The sequence below is a fragment of the Sander lucioperca genome, chromosome 16, assembly GCF_008315115.2.
Source record: "Sander lucioperca isolate FBNREF2018 chromosome 16, SLUC_FBN_1.2, whole genome shotgun sequence".
Classification (NCBI taxonomy): domain Eukaryota; kingdom Metazoa; phylum Chordata; class Actinopteri; order Perciformes; family Percidae; genus Sander; species Sander lucioperca.
The window spans coordinates 26,727,652-26,751,741 of record NC_050188.1 but is presented as its reverse complement, the minus strand read 5'-3'; the positions used below and the strand labels follow the sequence as shown (position 1 = coordinate 26,751,741).

Here is a 24,090-nt window from a genome sequence, read left to right as displayed (position 1 = left end):
TAGAGCAGGCGCACATATACTTGGAGGTTTATGCCTCGACGCAAAGGTCCAGGGTTTGAATCGGACTTATGACGATTTCCTGCATGTCTTCCCCCTCTCTCTCACCTAGCTGTCCTGTCAAATAAAGGCGGAAAAGCCCAACAAATAATCTTAAAAATAAAAATAAAAAAAAGACTCAAGTTAAGTACAAGTACCTCAACATTTGTAGTTAAAGTGCTCATATTATGCTTTTTGGCTTTTTCCCTTTCCTGTATAGTGTTATATATCTTTTTTGTGCATGTTATACGTTTACAAAGTGAAAAAGCCCAAAGTCCACCCCAAAGGGACTTACATCTCCAACAGAAAACACTGTTCACAAACTGATCCAAACAGCTCTATTGTAGTCCAGCCTTGTAAGAAAAAAGAATAATGTTACGGACCCAGGAGATAAAAACCTCAGTGGACATGGCTCTGTGCGTTCGCCGGCTTCTTTGAAAACAAATGCACATGACCAGAGGGAGAAGATGGGATGGGGGAGAGTCGCCAACGACTTTTTACGACAAAATATATATATGCCAAATATCTATTCCAAAGCTGTAGGTGGAGCTCTATAGAGAAACCTGAGAGCAAAAAAGAAATTGCCAAAATTGCATAGCGCCCCTTTAATGGTTGCCGATTATACTGATCAATGAATTCTTCAAGGAGACCAAGATGTCGCAATATACGATCTTTATTCAATCAAAAGACCTGAGGTAGTCTGCTGAAAAACTGAAGACATTCTCTAGCATGCAAGTACATTATACAGTCGGGAGGATGGACTCCATAGCACAGTACATGTCTGTAATTCTAGCAGGACAGTAGTGGGCTATCTGGTAAAGTCAGTTAAACAGGTGAAGAGCACATTGTCGGTAGCCTACCGGTGAACGACACTGCACGGTAATGTACTGCAGATCCGGTGTTTTTAGCTGAACTTGACAGAGAATATTCGGTTAAAACAGATCGGTGATGCTGTTCAAGATGCCCACCTGTCAGGAGGAACAGGTACAAGTACTCCAATATATGGAATATAGGTCAGGGGAGGAGTCATCTTTGAGCTCTTTGAGGGCAGCACGGTGGCTCAGTGGTTAGCACTTCTACCTCACGGCAAGAAGGTTCTGGGTTTGAATCCAGGTCGTTCCGGGCCTTTCTGTGTGGAGTTTGCATGTTCTCCCTGTGTTTGTGTGTGTTTTCTCCGGTTTCTTCCCACCATAAAGACATGCATGCTAGGTAATTAGGACTACAGTTGAAAATTAGCCGACTGGCTAACACTGGCGCATTTACAGAAATGTTGATTAATGTGCATTCTCCTAATCAAATAAACTTAATACTTAACTTGTGGCTGCTTTCGTTATTTCTTGGTTGGTTATATATTTTAGTCTGTTGACTGTGTGAGGACAACAGAGACCTTGACAAAAGGGGTTGGTGATGTAATGTAATGGATGTTGTTGTTGATTATAATTGTGTAATTTTTGTAAGGCTGATATGCAATTGTTCCTACCCCAGTGTAGGCTTCCTTGACACTGCTACCCATGCACCTTGTACTTGTATTTATTTGTTCTAATACTAAAGGTTGTGCTCCAGTTTTTTTTTCTTTTGTTCAGGCTTACTCTAGTCCCCCCCACCCAACCCGCTCATGTCTGTATGTATAACTTGTATGTATTTATGTGTCTTTTATGTGTTTATACTTGCTGCCAGTGATGTAATGTACTAAGTACATTTACTCCAGTACTGTACTTAAGTACAAATTTGAGGTACTTGTACTTTATTTGAGTATTTTCTTTTAATGCCACTTTTGTCACGTCTAGTCCCTGTGTCAAGTTTCTTTGTTTAGTTGGTTCATGTTTTCTGTTGGTTTTCCCATTTCCTGTTTTATTTTGAAGTCTGTCTTTTCTCCCTAGTCTCGTCTGGTTTTACTTCCTGTCTTTTGGTTTTCCCGCCCTTGTGATTGTCTGACATGTTTCACCTGTTCCCCAGCCCTAGTGTCTCCTGTCCCTCGTTTCCTCATTACCCTGTGTATTTAGTCTCTGTGTTCCCTTTGTGTCTTGTGGGATCATTACGGTTTGTTCCGTGTGTTGCTGTTCTGTGGTGTCAGGTATTGCTCTGAGTTTTTTGTGTTTTTCGAGTGGTGTACTGTGTGTGCCTGCTCATTGCTGGCTTCCTCGCTTCCTGACCTGCATGCTTTTGGGACTTCTTGTTTGTAAGTTTTTTTGCCCTGCTAGCCCCTTCGTTTTTTGGATTTTCTCTTCTTTAATAAACTTCAATCTCTGCATCGCAAGCCTCATCTATCCGTGACAATAGATGAGCATTGAGTACTTTTACTTTTAATACTTAAGTACATTTACCTGTTGATACTTCATTTACATACTTTTACTTAAGTCACATTTTCAATGCAGGACTTTTACTTGTAACAGAGTATTTTTACAGTGTAGTATTAGTACTTTTACTGAAGTAAAGGATCTGAATACTTCTTCCACCACTGCTTGCTGCACACCCAATCGCCCTTTGGGAACACAAATAAAGTTGAAGTTCTGGCCTCACTGTTCACTGTGAAGTTAGCTAGAGTGAATGTAGCCCCGGTGTGTTTCATGTGGAGTGACTGCATCGGAAGCTCTTTATGGTTGAACTTTGTTTAAAAATTAGCCCTTTAATGCCTGTGAGCAACCAGTCATATAAGATAAGCCATGGGCATTCGAGAGAAACAAATGGCGACACATCGCGCATAAACACATACAAAACAACATACATACAGTTAACCTACAAAGAAACATAATTATACATTATCTCATCCAATGCTTCCAATGCACCTTTCCTCACAATCACAGAAGAACAGAAGAGAACCCACAACACATCCTCCCCCTCGTATTGCACTTCATTTTGATAATGGTTGGTTAATGAGGTCCCGTTAACTCATGCTGTGGTCAATAACTTCTGTATTGCCCAATTGCATAATACCATATCAAATATAACATATATATATAAATAAACATATTGCACCAGTACCCTATCAGGCATTGCACATCCTATAACCATAATGGTAAGTACCACAAATATTATTTAGTAGTATTAGTCACACATACATCATGCAGCCAATACACACACACACACACACACACACACACACACACATTTTAGCTCTTATTATTCATTAATTTGATTGAAAGTGGCACAAATGAGAATGTATACCTGTTAAGCTTGCAGATTAGTAACCTGAAGGCATCAGCTCATCCTCACTATACAGGACGTGATTTGGGTCGTGGGTGATGTTGAGACCGTGTTTCCTCACCGCCTCCTCGAAGAGCTTCTGAAGAGGAGTTGGTGGCATTTGGCCAATTATTTTTCCAGCCCTTTTTATCAAGTTTTGGAGCTGTGATTTTCATTTAATGGACAGGTTACCGAATCAAGCCATATTGCCATTAACGAACAATAGATTAAATGGCTGCCTTCTAAAACAGTAGCATGATATCTTTGTCCACTCCTTGATCTCTACGTCATATTAAAAGATATAGACGCTGACTTATCTTTGAGCAAACACACTCCACTTGATGGGACCACTGCAACTGACAGTCTAATTGTATACCTAAATACCTATATGTTGTTACCTGCTCAACAAGTACACCTTCAATTTGGAGTGTGCATTGATCTCCTATAGACCTGGGGTCAAAAATCATTTCTTTGGTTTTATTTACATTAAGCGGCAGGTTATGCCTGTTGCACCACTTCACTACCTCCTCTATCTCCTGTTTATAGATAGCAATGTCTGAATCTTTTGTAAGTAGACTAAGTATGGCCGTATCATCTGAAAATGTAATAATGTGGTTATTTCTATAGCTGTTTCTGCAATCATTTGTGTATATTATGAAGAGTAAGGGAGAGCTTACACAGCCTTGAGGGGCACCTGTACTTATGTTCAGAGTATCAGAAAGAGTAGAGTTGCCATTATTATAGGCAAATTGGTAAGGGTCCAAGAGATGCTGTACCTCGCTCCTTAAATTACCAACCATTATACGTTCTAATGATTTCATCACTATTGATGTCAGCGCTACTGGTCTATAATCATTATTATGCTGTGGGCAGGCTTTTTTAGGAACAGGAATGACAACAGGTGTCTTCAACATAGTAGGGATGGTACATGTATCGACAGAGAGTTGGAATAGAGGGCTCCAAGCCAGAGTCAGCTCATCTGAAAATGTTTTCAGAATAAAAGGTGAAATACCATCAGGCCCACTGGCCTTATTTCTGTTCAGCTTTTTAAAAAACGGTGGTGAGAGCATTAGGGTTCATTATTATTCTGTCCTGTATTGGGTCACATGGTAATGACATAGACAGGTCTCTGCAGCAGGTCACAGTCAAGTCAAAACGTTTGAGATCATTAGCCTTGTCCAAATCATTCCACACATTCATTTCCTTCTTTCCATGGCCTTGTGTGCTCTGGTTAATTTGGCACGCGGTTAACATACCACTCATAATTTAGTTTAAATGAAAACTCAACTCCTGGCTTTTTTGGAGGAAGGAAATAACGAAAGTAAGAGGTGAACTAGCTTTAAGAGTGAGTTTTCGTTAAGTGCTGTAGATAGAGACATTAAAGTAGTAAGACACTTCATTCATTTAAGTGTTTAATTTGTGCATTAAGAATAGATCAAATGTGTGATTAATTTGTGATTAATCGCTTGGTAACTATGCACAATCATGCAATTAATCGCAATTAAACATTTTAATCGATTGTGGCAAGGTGGCTCAGTGGGTAGAGCAGGCACATATATACTGAGAGGTTTATGCCTCAACGCAGAGGTCCAGGGGTCAAATCTGACCTGTGACGATTTTCTGCATGTCTTCGTCCTCTCTCTCCCCTTTCTCACCTAGCTGTCCTGTCAAAAATGAGAGGCGGAAAAGCCCCAAAAATAATCTCAAAAAACAAACATTTTAATCGATTGACAGCCATAGTTATCATACTTCCCTAACCATCCCTGAAAGCAGTTGAAATCTCTGAAAAGAGCTAGTGAGTGGGCCTTGAGTTAGGATTATTTTGTTGAAACCACAGTAAATATCCTGATCTCTGTTCAACTCAGAGCAAAAATTCAACCCCCTTTAAAGCAAATGAATGCAAAACAGCTGCTGATAATTCAACTGCCTGTGATGGAGCTGTGATGCACGCACAAGCAGAACAGTTGATGGAATTTGGCCTGCACATGAGCTGCATTTCTGTCCTGTCCTGCAGCATACAACTGCTACACTGACAAAACACTGATAGAGAAACCAAACAGGCTTTATATTAGCAGACAAACAGGCACATGACAGCAGTGTGTGCCGTACACAAGGTGATGCTTTCTGAACATTGGCTGACTAAGGAAAAGTAACGTCTCCCAGCATACTGGCAATCTGGCAGTTCTGGCGAATGCCAGAAGGGCCAATGCACTCTTGGGCCGATTTTGGCTGCTGGAAAAAAGATTAAAAAAATGGGGCAAACCTGGCGTTTTACACTAGTTTGACAACAATATGCAAAACTGGACGGCTGTAGCCTGGAGCCTCTCGTCTGGTGCCATCGGGCTTCTACTTCAAAATAAAAGCTTGCGTCTGGTACTTTGTTGTTTTGGGTGTTTAAGTATGTAATAACATGTTTTAAATATGCAAGCATTTCCATTATATTCTAAGATAGTTTATTTGAAGGTTTTATGAATTGTGTGTATTATTTCATTATGAAAGCCTGTAAATGCACCTCATGCTGCTGGTGCCACAATCTAATGTGACCTGGTTTTTGTTGTAATTCTAAAGCAAATAATGTCCCCTGTCTGAAATTGGGCTGGTAAGGGATGGAATGGCTAAGGCTGAATTTTTGTCTCAGTCCGCCGCTGTCTTCCAGTCTGCTGCAGTGTCTCCATCCCCTGCCATAGTCACACAGCTTCTTTTTTTCATTCCTCTACAGCACAGATCTGAATTCACTCTGCTTTAACTTAGAGGGCTGACAGTAAACATGGAAATGCATGGGAGCATGTTTACACGGCATGTTTGAACAAGACCCTGCATGGAATTCATTTTCTCCGCCCGAGGTAGAAAAGCACCAATTGATGGCGTCGGAATGATAAGAGGGGAAGGAGAAAATCTAGAAAATGGCAAACAATAAGGAGGAGTGCATCTGATCCCCAGGAAGGAAAGGGAGCGTTTGAAGTCGAGGGGTCAGCGTGATAGGAAGAGTTATTTATGTGAGTCTGAGGAGAGAGTGTGGAGAATAGGAAATCAGAGAGAGCGTGATAACTGGACAAGGAGACAAGAGAGGAGCGGTAAATGAGAAAGAGAGATAAGGGAGGAGTGCAAGGTTTTCCTCCTCGCCCTTTTGCCGCTGCAACGCCTCTCTAAAGCAGGACTCTCATCCCGCTGACACGTGAGTGACAGCTGCCAGCCACAGACGCACACTCCTCTGGGCTGTTTTCTCTGCCCTCCGCGGGGACTGGAAACCATCCACAGGCAACAACAAAAAAAATAGAAATGTAATTCTGGAACTCGATATGACCACAGTCTCCAGGGCTGCTGTAAGTAATGAAGCCCTGTCGTTTGCAGCAATGGGGAGCTGATAAGGACTGTGATTGGTCTATTCCATCATCACCACGGCCCCTCACTCCAAATAGAAAAAAAGGAGACGTGGTTCTGTGCTGTGAGGTATTGATCAGTGAACCAGGATAAGCTACATTCAAGTGTGTGTTGCAGTGAAATTAATTCAAGATATCATGAAAGTTACAATCCATAATTTTTGTTGAAGTGCCCAACAGCGCCACCTGGGGCGTGTGTCCTGAAAAAGTAAGCCCATAACAGCAATTTAAAACAGCAACTCATATGTAATCAATAATAGCAATTATTTCCTCCTTTTCTGACCGAAATGTAATTTTCTGATTGGTAAATGACTGGTCACTGTACTCTCTGCTGTGCTTTCCAAGGGCAGGGTTATTTTCATAGGCATAAATAACAGGGGGAACCCACCCAAATATCTAATAATAATTGCCTTTAGATAATAAAGACATAAATTGATGCAGAAAAGGCACAAATTGTTGCAGAAAAATTTTCCAGAAATTAAGTGAAATGAAATTTCAATTTTGCTTAAAAGTGGAGATCTCAACCCCCGTTTTCATATCTGGATTATTTATTTTTGGGTAGAATAAATTACACAACAATAAATTATACAATGCAATAGCAAATACACAAATATCGAAAAAGATGTATTTAATAAAATGAGTGCAGTGGGTTACCAGGACACAGGGAAACAAGCTTTTAAAATATAAACTGTATACAATATCAATTATTGGCACCTATATACACAGTTAATCTAAATAAGTAAAGTAGGTAAAGTATCATGAAGGGATAGTGTTACTAAAGATATTGTTATGATGACGTGTGCATAACGATCCTATCTTACATGGATATAATGTAAGTAATGAAAAGAGAGCTATCTGCAAGCAAAGGAGATTCTAAAGAAAGATTTTAATACACCAACAAACTAAATGATAAAAGTAGCTTGTTTTTCATTGCTTTCCAAAAGTGACCATGGAGCGTTTTCTGACCTGGTACTCCATCCTGCAGGCATATGATTGCTACGAACATTATTCATATAATAATTTCCTGATGTGCCATCGCTATGGTTAGAGTTTAGGCAGAAAAAAACATTTGGTAAAGAGGGAGGGAATGATGGTTTCCATTGTTAGGTTCACAGCGTGTATACACAGGAGGAGTGGTGCAGCGAGCAGCACGTTAGCAGACCAGTTCTTCGTCTACACAAGATAGGTTCAGGCGCAGTATGGAGTGTAGGTCATCTGCATTTTGGTAGCACTTAACAGCCCAATACACAATCACAAATTATAAATAGAAAAAAGATAAAATGGACTTGAGTGTACCCTAGGCATAGGGTTGCGCTTAAGCAGGTATAGCGTGACTAAAACATAAGCTGTCACACTGGATTGATTGATAGTTTCCGTCAGATGTGCGTAAAAAGGACACAGCTGAAACGCTTCCTGTGTTGGCACAAAGGGCGTAACTTTGGGTTCAACACTGGGGGGATAGAGATCTCCCAGTTATCTGGGGAGGTACTGGGACATGCATGCATGTATTTAAACAGACAACAACGTCGCAAAGAATTGTCAAAAAAAACTCTGAAAAAAAACTTGAAAAAAGAAACAAAAATGACTAAAGGCGACGAATGTCGGGAAAAGCACCAAAAACGTCAAAGTGTCCCAAAAAACCTTGGAAAAGCAACAAACACAGCGAAAAAATTGTCCAAAAAAACCTTGAAAAAAGGCGACAAAAACTCTGAAAAAAGCATCAAAAACGTTGAAAACGAAGAAGATGAATGGAACCGAGCCAAAGAAAACCAAAGGAGCAGAAATTAAAGTAAAGTTAGTTAGTAACATGGCTGGTGGAAAATCTGATTGGCTAGTAACTTTAAAAATCTAGAGGAGGGTCTGGCTAGTCCACACAGCATTCTGGGATGAGAGAGAAACGTGCTCTGGTTTATTAGCATTTCTTTAAACCAATCACAATCGTCTTGGGTGGTGCTAAGCGCCGGACGGAGCCACGGTGCCTCTGCAAAATAGCCTCAGGAAGGAACTTGTTTTGGTGAAACGTGTACGTTCAAAAGTAGTTTTAGTCGTGCAACAGAAAACTCAGATTGGACAGATAGTCTAGCTAGCTGTCTGGATTTACCCTGCAGAGATCTGAGGAGCCAACACAAAGGAAGCCCAAGGCAACGGACATCCGGCCTAAATGAGGGACATCAGGCGGAATTTCTGGCAGCACCGGAGCAATCTCACAAGTGGAATGTATTACGTTGTTTATAAAGACTATTGTACCTTTTACTTATATTGAATGTCAGCAACTACCTATCCCAGTGCAATCCTGTCCCATAAACGTTAAATTTCCTTCAAAACATTTTAGCTGCTTCAATTAGTAGTATATGAATGTTATTTCTAGGAGATGGGGTTGTGCTCATGAGTATTGTCAGTTGGTCTGCTTTTACATTCCATAATGTAATTTCATTTGTTCCTCTTCAAAAAACATTGTGTTGACAATTTGCAGTCTGCTTCTCCCCGGCTGCATTATATATCAGCTTGTTTGCTCGGAGTGACAGCGGCAGCACAAACAGACCGGCCTGACAGACATGTGGCTGTTGGCAACAAATTGGAGTACTGTAGTTGTGAAGCAGGCCGAGCATAAAAGTCACTCACACTCACCTCCCTCCGCTTTCCTCTTTCCTTTCCCTGTTCTGTTCCACATGTCCCATTTCTCTCACTTCCTCTGACTTTGCACTACAAAGTCAGAAAGTGGACCACAGGTGTCGGAGACAGTTGCTGCTATGAAGATTTAATGCCAGGATTTTGCTGTGCTCTGATATGAAGATTGGAGTACAGATTTAGCACATGTAGTACTGCAGGATTTGACAAACACCCCCATTTGAGTGTAATCAACTACAGCAGCTTCTGGACTGGATTTCCAGGAGCTACTCTGTGAAAAACTGTTGAAATATGTAACTTTTTATGTGGTATGTTACAAGACATTGTGGTGCAACATAATATCTGTTTTTATATGTTTTAGATCAGTGTTGGTAGGTTAATGTGAGTGCTTGGTTAGCATCACCAGTTGCTAGTCTGAGCAGATAACTTGCCAGAATGATAATAATCTTCAGTCGAGTTTCTGCACGCGAAAATCGCAATGACAACAGAGCTCAGTTTGAAATTGAGATATCTTCGTGAGACCAATTAAGCCCAAAGTTAGCTCTGTATAACAGGCCCCAGTTTCTCTGAAGAGACTATAGGAGGATTGGACAAAATTGTAATTATAATGTTTCACAAATACAGTAATGGTGGTTGAATTTCGTCGCTGTCGGGCGAAAACCTTGTATGTCAAAAAACGTTGTTTTTCAGGAAATGAAAAAAGGCTAATTTGAAAAAATTTGACTGAGCTATTTATCTCAGATGAAGTCAGACCAAATTGCCTCACCGCGGTTTAAATATTTATAAAACCCACAGACAGACGTTATGTCGTGTAGTGTTATTTTTTTTATTTATAATGACGAAATACGGACATACGAGGTTTGTAAATTATTCACAGTGTTATTATGTAATATATGATTAATGGATTGCTAATTCCTGGATAGACAGAGATAGTTTCACTAACACAGGTTTGTTATAAGTATGCAGTGGTTCGCTTATTGGGATTTTAGAAATGTTAGGGTGGATCGCCTACTGAAACAGCACTTAGAGCATTTGTTACTAAAACTCTCAAGTGAAACTCAGACTAATAGAATTCTTTAACAGATCTTTAGACAGGGCAAAGCTTGGTTCATTGCAGGTTTTACACCCTTATGTAAAATCCTTCCACATTCCACTGCAATGCTTTCCCTCCTACAGAAATAGTCAACCAATATATGGGTCTAAACCTTGGATGGGAGTGCTCACATGAATGTTCATCAGTCATTGATTCTTTTCTAAAGTCATCCATTCATGTCTCTGGAGTGGGGCAACAGCGCCCGCATGGCCAGTCATTGTAACCTAACTGGATGGAAAGATCTAAAGCAGAAGATAACGGACATGGCTGGTAATTCCCATCAGCGGGTGGCGTGACTGTCGGACTGTGCTGCAGACGGCAGCTCCAATGGCAGATCCATCACTGCCGAAGCAGTGGAGGGAGGCTTCCTCCTCCTCCTCCTCCTCCTCTCCATTTCCACTATTTCAGAGTGCAACATCTCCGCCTGCTCTGTTTCACTGGTCAACCAAGCCTATCATCAGGTTAGAAAGCAAGGCAATCCATCACTATACAACTCCAGATCCACCGACCGGCTGCATTGTCTCCATTCAGTAGCAGAGCACCGACAGTGTAATACAGAATGTTTTCACCACAGTTAATGACTAACTTCAGCCTGAGCAACTGGAACTGAAACACTTATCTCCTCAATATATGGACATTATGCGCCTTGGTCATGCACTATTAAAAAGCTCAAGTCATTAGTCTCAATTTCATCCTTTAAGACACATTTCTGTTAAAATAGAAAAAGTCCATATAACAGGAGTTTCTCTAATTTCAGGGATTTTCTAATATCTTATCCTATCTATAACAAAATATTAGAAATGCCTGTTCTAGCTAAGACTTTTAAAAAAAACTAAAAATCAATGAGGGAAAGAAAAACTCATTTTGTAGTTTTGAGCAGGATATAATAAAATATCACACTAAAAGGGATATTTCTCACTGTCTAGAGGCGCAAAATGACCACAGATTGATCTGCAAGAATTGCACTTTTTTAAATAAAGTCATTCCAATCAATTTGTTAAGCTTGCAGGCTACTTGACATTTGACAACGCTTTTTTAATTATCTGAACATCACTGTAAATATAATTCGAAAATGACTTTAATATTTCATAAATTCTTAAAATCATCTTTTTATTAAAATTTGGGGGGGGGGGCATGATGTCACCTAATAGGAGATGATTTTCCTGTGTTCTGTTATCTAGTTGTGTGCTTGGAACGCTACCACACAGTGTACTCTGTCAGATCCTACTTTCCAGTTACTGTACTTCAGTGAAAAAGTAGCATGTGACATCTTTGCTGGCTGCATTCTCTATACCAGGGGTCTCCAATGTTCAAGCCAAGGACCCCTTAATGGGTAACTACCGTTTTTTTCAACCTGGACCCTATTGTCCTATGTTCTTGTGTCTAAGTGACTGATGGGAACAACAATCTTTGACATTGGTCCAGTATTAAGAGAGATCACTGCAGTCGGCAGAGGCGAAACAAGCTACAATTTAAGTTAATAGGGGAATTGTCCAGCTTGTATTTACCTTCACAAAAGTGCTTGTTTTGCCGCTGACAGGCTCAGATTAATATTCTAAGTGTAGGCCACCCTACACATAATTGTAGTCTTTGAGTGTTTAAGTCTGAAATTAAACTCAGAACTCAAATACATTTTTTCACATGTGGCCGTAATTCTCTTCTGTAAAAATGACCCATTTCCCATTACACATCTCATTTTATGTATTGTTTATATAAAAAATATTGATAAGTGCGGCTTTGAACAATCGTGTGAAAACAGTGCAACTACATTTTTAAACACCTGTCTACTACTTTTGATGATTTCACATGTTAAATGTTCATAAAACAGGATAAATCGTGAAAAAGAATGCAGGAACCTTAAAAAATGTTAAATCTTCAAATGTGAATGCAGATATCAGTAGAGTGTTGGAGAGGTCTGCTATCACTTGAGCTGTGCCGAGGCGAGCGCTCTGCAGACTCTGGAGGAGTACCTGGAGATGTAAAGCAGGTTGGACGGGGGTTATCTAGTCGCCTCAGAGACACTTCTCTCCACCGCTCGCTCTCTGCTTCAAAGTGCTGCTATCAAGGTGCCACACTCTTGGTCATAAACGGATTGCTCTATGTGGAGAGGGAAGCGAGGTGGCGAGCTTCCCTCAGGATCAAACCGGGGTCGTGAGCCCGGGCTGTTTTTTCTTTTTGAGAACAACTCTCTTCAACGATCAGCTCCAGCTTTGACCTCTGAACTGTGAACGCGATTGAAAATCTGGAGCAGCGCGTAGAGGAGAGAATAGAGAGGCTGTGGTCATTAATCACAGACGCCTGCCGCCTCAAACATGGGCTCACACACACACACACACACACACACACACACTGATGACATTCAGGCTACAAAGTCAGACTGGGTGGTTGTTCTGGGAAAATTTGAGATTCCTCTCTCTTCCTCACACACACACTCACTCGCACGCACGCACGCACACACACACACACACACACACACACACACTTGCACACTCGCACACATACACTCACACACACATATGCACACACGCGCATGCACACACACACACACACACACACACACACACACACACACACACACACACACTGATGACATTCAGGCTACAAAGTCAGACTGGGTGATTGTTCTGGGAATATTTGAGATTCCTCTCCAATTAAACACTGAAAGATCCAAATCCGAGGCACATTCCTCCCCCCCCCCCCTAGATCTGAATAGTCATCCCTGCCATGATGCATACAGAGAAGAAAAATAACCAAGAGCCCCAAAGTGCCGATTCCAGACACTGCAGTAGGTGCTATTATCATTGACTTTATGGCCAAACACCAAGGGCAAGTGTTGTTTTGGCTGTTTGTGGGAGCGAGCGGGCGCCCTGGGGGGGCTGGGCTCTCATCTCAGCCCAGGACTCACAGGCAGGATCACACAGGTTACAGTTCATCCAGCAGGAAGCGCTACAATAAGACAGAGTCACCTTGACATGGCAATTCCAAAGTTGTGCACCATCAATCTTCCCGCTTAGACTCACAGCAGCACTCTGATGGGAGGTCAAAGGTCGGCTTCACGCCAAAAATCTCAGTTTCAATTATATTTCGATTTTTGGCATAATTCCATATTCTTTGAAATTCTTATTTTTTGGTGACTTCATTATATTAAATCCACATTTCAGTTCTAGAATTCTGCTCTTTGTAAATAATAGAGTGTGGTCTAGATCTACTCTATCTGTCTTGAGATAACTTATGATATGATACTATGAATAAAATTGAAATTGAAATCGAAATTTAACATAACACAACAGGCAAATAAACAGAGGGAAACACAACGAAAAATGTCAAAACTGAGACAGGTAACAGGTTACAGAAAATCAGCAGATTCATGAATTTTTCAATCAACAGAAAATTAAAAAAGTATTTTTAACAGTTGATGAATCTTCACTGGAATCTTTGGGTTTTGGACTGTTGGTCGGAAATAACATTTCATTTGAAGACATCACGCTTGACTAAGAAAATTACTTTTTTGACAGGACGATTAATCAGTTAATTAAAAGAAATCAAATGTTTAATCATTAAAAAAGGATCATTAGTTGCAGTCCTAATTACTAAAAATTAAAACTCAACTGGATGTTTAAAGCTGATGACAATCGACATTTGAGATTCAAACCAAATCTGAGAATGATTTGAACAAAACACATGAAATTAAGAAGTATTTTTGGTAAGAATAGGTTATTATTATTGCCATTTCTCTACTGACATTCCTTATAAATATATACTTACTAATACATATAATAGGCATATGCACTGAATGTTAAATCTGTGAAAATGTCTAGTTTTACTATTTAGTTTCATCTGAAATGAGTAAACACCTCATTGAGAAGAATGGCCCATCGTTGACGTCCCCTGGAGTCCCTCATGCATCCCTGGATCTCCTCTTTGAGAACCCCCTAAGGTGTATGAAAGCATTTTCTCCTGCTGGGGACCACTTGTCAGGCAGCGGCGACTGGGCTGAGCTGAGGCCACTGAGACAGCAGCGGCAGTGGCGGCGGTGGGGAAATTGCAGTGTTGCTCTCCGAGACTGAACTCTCAGCCCTTTTGTACTTGGCTCTCTCCAGCAGCCGGGCTTGAATAGCTCTAAAGTGACGCCTCCATGCTGCTTTAAAAGCTAAGTAGCACAAAGGTTGGAACAAACAAGGAACTGTTCCAAAGAAATGTTCACTTAGTCGACATCTGGGCTGGAAAAACACAACACTCCACAACTTCCACTTGACAATGCACTAGTCTGAGTGTGTGTAGCCTATATATGTCTGTCTGTGTGTGTGTGTGTGTGTGTGTGTGTGTGTGTGTGTGTGTGTGTGTGTGTGTGTGTGTGTGTGTGGCGCTGCATGTGGGTATTTGCACGAATGCCTTTCCTGGGCTATATAGTAATTTAATACTAGCCCGCTCTTGATTTCAACTTCAAAGAGCCCAATGAAAACATGTTGCATGTTTTATTATTATGAGCTAATTTAGAGGCCTGTGGACTGAAGAGGGGGCGTGTGGTGTGAGACAGGGGTCGGGGGTGTTCACACTGTATGAGCTGTGCTGTAGAGATCTCAGCGGGACTTTCTTCGGTCCCCAGCGTGCAGAGCGCTTGACACTGCAGGCCCCATTTGCACCGTTTGATAATCACACTTTAATGTGACTGCTGCGACTGTCTACGACCGTTGCCAGTGGTCCACCGCATCTGTTACTCCCAGGGGAGAGAGGCGGGAGAGGGGGAGTGACTTCAAGACACAATGCTGCACCAAGGCCCAAACAGAACCACATCTGCCTATTTTTGTATTCTTATTTTTTTTAAACCATTGTCAGCAGTGTCAAAATGGCTCAAAACCTAAAATCCACTGTGTCGTCTGAGTTCATATATGTGACTACAGGAAGAAACTGATGAGATGAAATCCAATGATCCCCTCTACAGAAAAGAGTCACTACAGCAGCAAATAATACAACAAGGATAAAAGAGTGTCCAAATAATATTAGAGTAAATAAGGAAGAGCAACATAATGTGGCAAATTCACCAATGGTAGGCTGTTGTATGTGTCAAATATGTAAAAATAAAAATAAATCCAAACCAAACAGAAATTAAAGCAAAAGAGAGATTAAGCATATAAAATATCAGTAAACATTTAAATGACAGCAGTATTTATAAGAATGAAAGCAAAAAGGCCAAATCAAACAACGGTAAATTCCCGAATATCTGCTTTCACAAATTCCTCCCATCCTCTTTCTTAACAAACAGGAGATATGTGGTAACCTAACCACACAACACATACTATCTCATTAATATACATATCTGACAACTTGTACATTTTTGTCGAAAGAGGAAAAATCATGTAAAACAACAATATGGTATTCAAATTCTATTGAATATGAAACGATGCTCTACAGTTTGATTATGAATTACAGCATTATGACGATGTGAAAAGTGTAAAGCAATAAGCCGAATTGAACATAACACCTTAAACCTTTTATCCGTGTAAACTGCTCAGAATTAAATGTATACACGTTCCATTACAAGAAAGTATGAACACAAATCATGATAAGCCGAGATGGATTTCTGCTGTCCACGAATATTAGTGGCGTGTTAATTAAATAGTGACCCATAGGTGATAGACCCGCGCTGTGGTATATACTGTACTGCCTGTCTACCTGGGCTGGGCTGTGTGTTATCGGGGTCAAGGCGCGGCTCTCAGACAAGAGGCTTAACCAGAGACAAGAGCCTTTAACACGAAATAAAAGCATCAAAGTTGGGCTCTAATCCCCGCTGCTGTGGATAAGGCTGAGAGTTAACGGGCTGCACAATAAACTCGGTTTACTCGGCGGGATGGCTGCTTTGTGTGTGCGCGCGTGTGTGTGTGTGTGTGTGTGTGTGTGTGTGTGTGTGTGTGTGTGTGTGTGTGTGAGAGAGTGTGTGTGTGTGTGTGTGTGTGTGTGTGTGTGTGTCTTCATTCCAGCTACACAGACAACACGGTGAAAAGGATTTATTGGAGAAGCCGAGTGGATTTCATCGCCAGTGCGCTGTATTTATAAAAAAAACACACACCTTTCCCTCGACTGTAGGATTTATTTTATTTTTTTTACAATGAATGAATGCTTGTCTTTGATTTCTATAAATTACCAGGCTTGAGAATTGAATTCAGAACGAGAGCACAGAGGGTGTCAGGAGAAATATTTCAAGAGGAGTGGCCGGAATTTGGACTCTGCATGCGAAAATGTGACAAACATAGAATGGTGTCAAAAAGATGTCAAACAATACAACTTCGGCTTGAAACATTTGTTTTCAATTTCAAAAGTCCATTTAAAATGTATGTTTTCAATTAAAATATCGGCCATAATATTATTGTAAGGCCTGGTGTGATTCTTTTTGTAAGCTATATTTAAAGGAAAAGTGGGTTTAAATACGTTCAGCACCTTGGACAGCTCCACGTCCTCCAGCTGTGTGTTTTACTTCGTGTGTTAGTTCTTAGATAAATGGAGTTCACACACATTTACATATGAACCCACCCCAGATACAGGCTGCAATACATCCTGCCCAAAAAAGGAGAAGCTTTAAACACGTTTATAATGTGCGGCATTACATTCCATTAGGAAAAGCATTTGATATAATTCTTACCGGCGTTTGTAACGCAAAATAATTCAGTTTTTTAAGTGATTACACCTGTTGGCAGTGGGCTGAAATCCATAAGGTGTGATTTTATCAATTAGATATAGAATGTTAGAAAATGTAATCTATGGATACTAAAAACGTAATTAAATTAAATTTAATATAGCACGTTTGAATCTCGAAGGTGTGGGCCTATATGTCTAGAGATTTAGACTGTTGTGTTTTCAGGCCTGATATTCCAAATAATTTGGCAATCTAAAGTAGATTAAGCATTTAAAAGGTTGAAGAGAAACAAGCTCTTCTTTTCTTTTCTTTCCTTTTCTTCTATCTGTTTGTGTCGGAAAGGAAAGAGAGCGCGGGTAGTGATATTGTCTTTTTCTGTTGTGTCATATGAATAGAAGTGGTAGTAAAATGACCCACAGTAAAGCCTCACTCGGCGTGTTTATTCAAACACCATACTTATAGGTAACTACTTAAAGTAAACTGTGTATGTATCAGGATATTTCTTTTATGTTTATTACCAAGAATGAACTAGGTCCACCCTGGAATGAAGGGTTAATGGGATGGCAGGTTGTTGCTGAAGTTGTTTTAAACATTTAGGGGAGCTGAACTACACCATCAAAACATTAACAATAAGGTATGTTTTCTATTACACTTGCCTGGTAAAATAACCAGTCAAACGGGGCTCGAGCTTGAGTCATTGAGTCCCTGTCTAACCCGCTGTGGAGTGTGTGGACTGCTTTGGTTTGCTATGGCGCCCCCGTGAGACGATTTTACTGCCAGTGCCGTTTAGGGATCGCTGTTTTAAAGCACCAGATTTCATGTAGTATTCAAAAAGGAAACCCTGACATAGTATAAAAAGCTTTTATTCTCATATTTTTTTCCCTGCGTGAAAGCCCGAGATCCCGAGTAATATAGAGTGACTGCATTGTACGCACAGCGGTTGGTATTGCGCACAGGAAGGACCCACCTGGTGCAAGTTTCACTGTCAAACAATTAAAATAAAAAAAGTGTTCAGATAAAGTTTGAATCACACTTAACATGTTAAGCACTGTGCCACACAGTGAAACAACCGAACAGCCTTGTCTCATGCCGCGGTGCACATGCGTTTGGAAACGCGCACATTTGAACCGAAGTAAGGTGATCTTATAGTGAAAAAATAATAACAATTACGGCTTTTCAGACTATCTGTCCGAACAGCGCGAAGTGCAGAAAGTTGAGATAGAAGTACAGGCTTAGTATGGGAGAATGGAACTCACCAGGCAAAGTGCAGGCGTCAGGAGGAACACAGCGCACCAACACGTCACCTGCATCCTCCCGGAGCTCAAAGTTCCACTAATTTCCCTCGGCTGGTAGTTGCGGCTTTGCGGACCATAAATCCACCTGGTATCCGCCTCACAGCACGGTCAAGCCCCTCAGCAGCCCAGGCAAAAAGGAAACAACGCGCCCCATGGTCGCAGAACAAAAGGTGAGAGTTGGAGGCTGGGGAGCGGGACGGAGGAGCCGGGGAGGAGGCTGCTGCTTTTTGCTGCTGCCGCTGATGCGGGTGCTGTTGGTGGCAGAGTGGGGTGGGCGACAGACAGCAGTTACTGGAGAATAAATCCAGGTAGAGAGAGCGGCAGGGTCATAGCTGTGAGCAGGTTCAGGTCCTGGCTGTCTGTGTGATAGCCGGCGCGCGCAGCGGTCGGAGCGCTCTGATGTGATGAAGAGAACGGCGGGGCTTTCCGCTTTATAACACGCAACCCACAACACAACCGGGGAGACTCTCACTCTAGGGGGGGAGGGACGAGATGGGGGGGGGGGAGGAAAAAGGCAGCAAAAGACGAATAAAACGAGAGGATTTGTTTAGTCCAAGACGCAGCGAGGATGGTGACAGCGAAGTTTTTTTTTTTTTTTCTCTCTCTCTCTCTTTTTCATAAACAGACGCTCGTGAGGAAAAAGCGTTTCACCTTGGCTGCTGGTTTGTGGCTTGATGTAGATGAATGAGCTGACATTCAGAACTGCGCTGCCAATAACTCCAGACAGCCCCCCCCTTCCATCTAGCCCCGAACAAGAGAGTCTCAAACCTGACCAAATACAGAACAGCAGCTGTTGTTCATGATGTCATTCCAATATATTAATACTCATCATCGCTGCCACAACCTACTGTATTATTGCTTACAGTAATGCTAGTAAGAACATCCCCAACATTCAGCAATGTGTTACGCATGTGTGCATCTTTGCAGAGGCAAACTTCAGCTGCAAACATCTCCATCTTATCAAGTCATGTACTCCTAAAAACTTCACAGATCTGCATGTACAGTAAGAATATCTTTCCAAAAGACACTGGGTTTTCTAGAAATGAGATTCAGTTTATCCAAACGAAAAAGAATATGATGAATACAGAAACAATTACACTCGATTTTTAGAGGGAAAAGGGCAAAGTTGATTTGCACTGGAACAGGTTGAAAGTCTTAAAGCTGCAATATTTAGGATTTTCATTATATCAGACTAAATGTTTGATAAAAGTAATAGCTGGCATTTCTGCTATAGCCATGTATTTAAAAACATAATATACTTTGCATTTTGTAGTTTGCAGTGTCAGTGGCGGAGTCCACCATTCTTGCACGTGGCAAATGGTGATTAATAAATGTGTTATCGAACAGAACTCTGGGACTTATACTATTAGGATGTTCTTAGCATTGCCACCAGTAATCACAGATCTCATCCATTCAAACAGAACTGAAATGTTAAGGATTATCCATTAAAGATTTTTTCGTTAGTTTTGAGAGAATAAGACTTTATGGAACCAAGTTATAGAGCAAAGACGTGATGAAAACAGGGCTGGATTAACCTTTTTAGGGCAGGCATGAGCCTGTGCCGAGCCCTCCCCATACACACACAGTCCCAGAAAGCAACCAATATATCTACACTGGATAACTTCCCTGCCCAAAGTTTGCTCCATGTTAATAAGTAAGTGATATTTTAAATAAATACATGTTTGTTTACAGGAATATGTGCCATGTGAGCATACTATCAACAACATATTAAACACGTCTAAACCTGCTTAAGATAACCTATAGATTCCTATCCCATTGCCACTAAATGGGTAGGCCTGTTTTTTTTTTCAGGTATGTCATGCTTGATGTCACGAACGCGCCAGAAAACAGGTGTTGTTAACTTTTCCTGCTACAGCTTTCCGATACAGAGCAAAAAAAAAGCAAACTCTGCTCTACATTCAATTGATATTTTCTCTAATAAAGTTAAACCGCTTGCTCTGCATTCACTGTGACTCTCTCATAGCCCCCCCTCCACACACACACACACACACACACACACACACACACACACACACACACACACACACACACACTACGTATTGGCTCTGCTATTCTCCAAAAGAGATGCCCTACTCTTACAACACAGGGTTAGAAAGCAGCATGGAGGCCAGTCAAAATTTTATGGTGGTTACTTCTTTTTTTTATATCTGTTACTTGTGTACTCTCTCTTTCAAACTCAGTGCCGACTAATTTGATGTTCCAGCGCTGCATGGCCCGAGACAGATGGAATTTGTCGCAGAGATGGCCAGAGTTACTGACGGAGGCGAAGCATGTCACAGCATCACAGGACGGAAATTAGCTTATCTACTGGGTGTCCTGTTTCCATCCCCGCCGAGCGGAGGTGGAGCCGAGAAATACCCATACCTACTGCATAGTCATTTGTCCCGGGATGAATGCCAGTTGTAACCTTTCCCAATGCAGACAAAAGGAAGATGACAGTGGGTGTAAGTGAGTCTTTTAGCAAGTGGGAAAGGGGTAAAAAACAGGGCCTCATGATTGGCTCAAAATCCATTAGCCACTTTACGGTCTTCATCATTTCAGATTTGTATTGTGCTTTAGTGGTACACTTTACCAAACACATCTATAATTAATATATACATTAATATACTGCACAGCAATCGCCACACAGGCCACCTAGGGCTTTTGGAGGCCCCTGGGAGTTTGGGGCCCATGGGCTGTTGTCAGCTTTGCCTTGTTGGTAATCCAGCCTTTGATGAGAAGGAGATTTTTGCAATGTAGGAAATGTCATATTTATTAGCTTATATGATGACACCTGAGCCAATTTCACTGATGAAGACCATGAGATCTCCATAGAAATCTCTGAGACTATTTTGTTACTCAGATAATGAAGCTGTATTGTCTAAGAGTAATATTGCACATTCAAATTTGTATAAAACATGAGGGCCAAATAGACTCATGTGTGATTGTTTGTTTATATACGTGACTGGAAGCCTATGTGTGTGTGTGTGTGTGTGTGTGTGTTTGCTCTCTATGCCAGCAGAGGCAGGACAAGGTGACTGAAGCCATCCTCAGATGCTGAGTGTGTGTTTCTGGGTTGGGGATAGATAGATAGGATCCTTTTTGTCGGGGAACAGAAGGGGCGGGGAGGTGAGAAGAAAAGAAAAGACAGGAGAGGCTGTGTTTAATAAATCCCCAGCAGTCTCAATGCTACAACATTGCAGTGGTCAAGCATTGTCGCCATAACTCAGCCAGCAGGGCTGATGGGATCCTGCTCTGAATGGCCCAGATAGCCTTCAAAGGCCCAGCGTGGCATGCAGTGGTAGAGCAGGCAGAGATAAATCACCAGAGGCTGGCTGACTTCCATTGTGGCTGTAATGGAAGCACAATCTCGTCTACGGTAAACTAAAGGGCCCATAATTCAGGATTAACGCAACATTCCCACCTTGTTGATCAAAGATGTCTTATCTAGATTTCCCTTAAAATTAAAAAGTAATTGAGATTTCAGTAAGGCCTGTTGGAAGAATTTGAACTAGGAGCCTGAGTGCTGCTGATTTGCCTCAAATGCCAGAGTCATCCTGGCAGTGTCCAATGGGTCAGGACATGGATGAACCTAGTCTAGCATTCCAGGATTACATTTATGTTGGACAATTACTATTTCAACTATTTCTAGTCATAGTTCCATTATCTTTATTGTGACTATTATTGCCACTGTTCATCACACCCCCTACCGGCACCGTCAGACACCGCCTACCAAGAGTCTGGGTCTGTCCCAGGTTTCTCCCTAAAAGGAAGATTTTCCTCACCACTGTCGCACTAAATGCTTGCTCTTGGGGGAAATGTTGGAATTGTTGAGTCTTTGTAAATATTAGAGTGTGGTCTAGACCTACTCTATTTGTAAAGTGTCTTGAGATAACTCTGGTTATTATTTGATACTATAAATTAAATTGAATTGAATTTAACTGTATTGAACAATTCTCTACCTTATGACGTCAATGCAGGAGATAGTAAGCACTTGATTTAGAGAGGCAGAAATTAAGGTTGTGGAGATTTGGGTGGTGGATAAGCATGTAGCACATTCAAACAAGCCTGTGTTGTGTCACAGAACTGCAATCAATGGTCCATTCCTTGTTTTATTATTTCCATTTTTTTTCTAAGATTATTTGTTGGGCATTTTAGGCCTTTATTAGACAGGACAGCTGAAGAGATGAAAAGGGGAGAGAGAGGGGGAACAAACCCATGGCCACCACTGTAAGGACTGAGCCTTTGTTTATGGGGCGCACGCTCAACCACATGAGGTACCCAGGCACCACAACCACAATCTTTCTTAAACCCTAACCATACTGTATTTGACATGCACAGATTTGGGAGAGGTATTATTTCGTTTAGTTTTGCAGGGGGTCAGGTGGTAGAGCGGTTGCCTACCAACTGGAAGGTTGATGGTTCGATCCCTGGCCCTGCAGTCCTATGTCGAAGTGTCCTTGGGCAAGACACTGAACCCCGAATTGGAGTTTAAATGAGTGTGAGTGTTTATCTGATGAGCAGGTGGCACCTTGTACTGCAGCCTCGGCCACAGTGTATGAATGTATGTGTATGGTGAATGGTCCCTGTACTATGTAAAAGCGCTTTGAGTAGTCATTAAGACTAGAAAAGCGCTACATCAATACAGTCCATTTACATTCAACAAATCAGTAGCGAGTGACGTATCCATCTCGCCACAGAAGCTGCTGGTACAGTCGCAGCAGTTAATGGTTTTCACAGCAAACAAAGAAATATGTTAATTCAAGAGTTGTTATATCTGTAAAGTGGGGATTTTCAATCACAAAATTCAAATAATGTCTTCAAGTGTAGAATTTGAAAATATAATAACCCTTTACCTAATTTTCTACCAAACAAAAGCTTAGTTAGAGTAATAGGAAAATTACATAATGGCACAAAATTCCTACACACTGTGGCTTTATTTTCTGATGGCATTACATTTACAATGTAATGTCCATCCATCCATCTTCATCCGGTGTTGGGTTGCGGGGGCAGCAGCTCCAGCAGGGGACTCCAAACTTCCCTTTCCCGAGCCACATTAGCCAGCTCTGACTGGGAGATCACGAGGCGTTCCCAGGCCAGGGTGGAGATATAATCTCTCCACCTAGTCCTGGCTCTTCCCCGATTCCCTTACGATTTAATCTGACAAACAAAACGGATAGATTGAATGATTGATTGATTGGTTTAAAGAATGTTCAGTGGATTGGTCCTTCCTGTACTCACGTACTTCTGAGTATATGTAGACAGCCTGTCCAAGTGATTAAAACAATACTATTGCCAGACAACAACATTGTTACTGGAAAATTCTGAAAAACCCCAGATCACTTTCAATGAACTTTTTATACATTCAGTTCTAATGTTTTTGAAATTCCTTCTTTTTACAATATCTACACATGGCAACTATGGTATGGTTAAAGTCGGGGGAGAATCGTGAAAATGGCAGATAGACTATGGTTAAGTAATTATTAGGGTTAGGCAAATAAAACACTTATGGTTCGGGAATTGTTAGGGGAACATAAACTGTCGGATTGTGTTGTTCACACAACTTCCTAAATTGTCACTGGACGTAAATCGTGAGGTGCGGAATCATCCAATAGGAGTGTGATTCCAAGGGTAACTGGGCTGGTATAAACTGGTTTCATGCAGCACTCATGAGGTTAGTGGAATGGTCTAAATACTTAAATTCATAATAGACTTCCCCTTAATGATTATACATATAGACATATACTTAATGAAAATCTAACACTGGCCTCTGCAGACACTGAGTACAGAGACAGCTCTCATCTGAGGGCAGTTTGGCCTTGCTAGTGTCAGAATGTATGTAAT

General features: G+C 41.2%; 1 protein-coding gene across 1 annotated transcript in view; it reads right to left on the bottom strand.

The window, feature by feature from the left end:
- The window catches only part of nxph1 (neurexophilin 1), a 63,688-nt gene extending 44,846 nt beyond the window's left edge, over positions 1-18,842 (bottom strand). The window contains exon 1 of the mRNA XM_031278526.2: positions 18,208-18,842. Coding sequence (XP_031134386.1) covers positions 18,208-18,261 — 54 coding nt within the window. The 5' untranslated portion in view covers positions 18,262-18,842. The remainder of the gene's footprint in view (positions 1-18,207) is intronic.
- Positions 18,843-24,090: the final 5,248 nt, after the last annotated feature.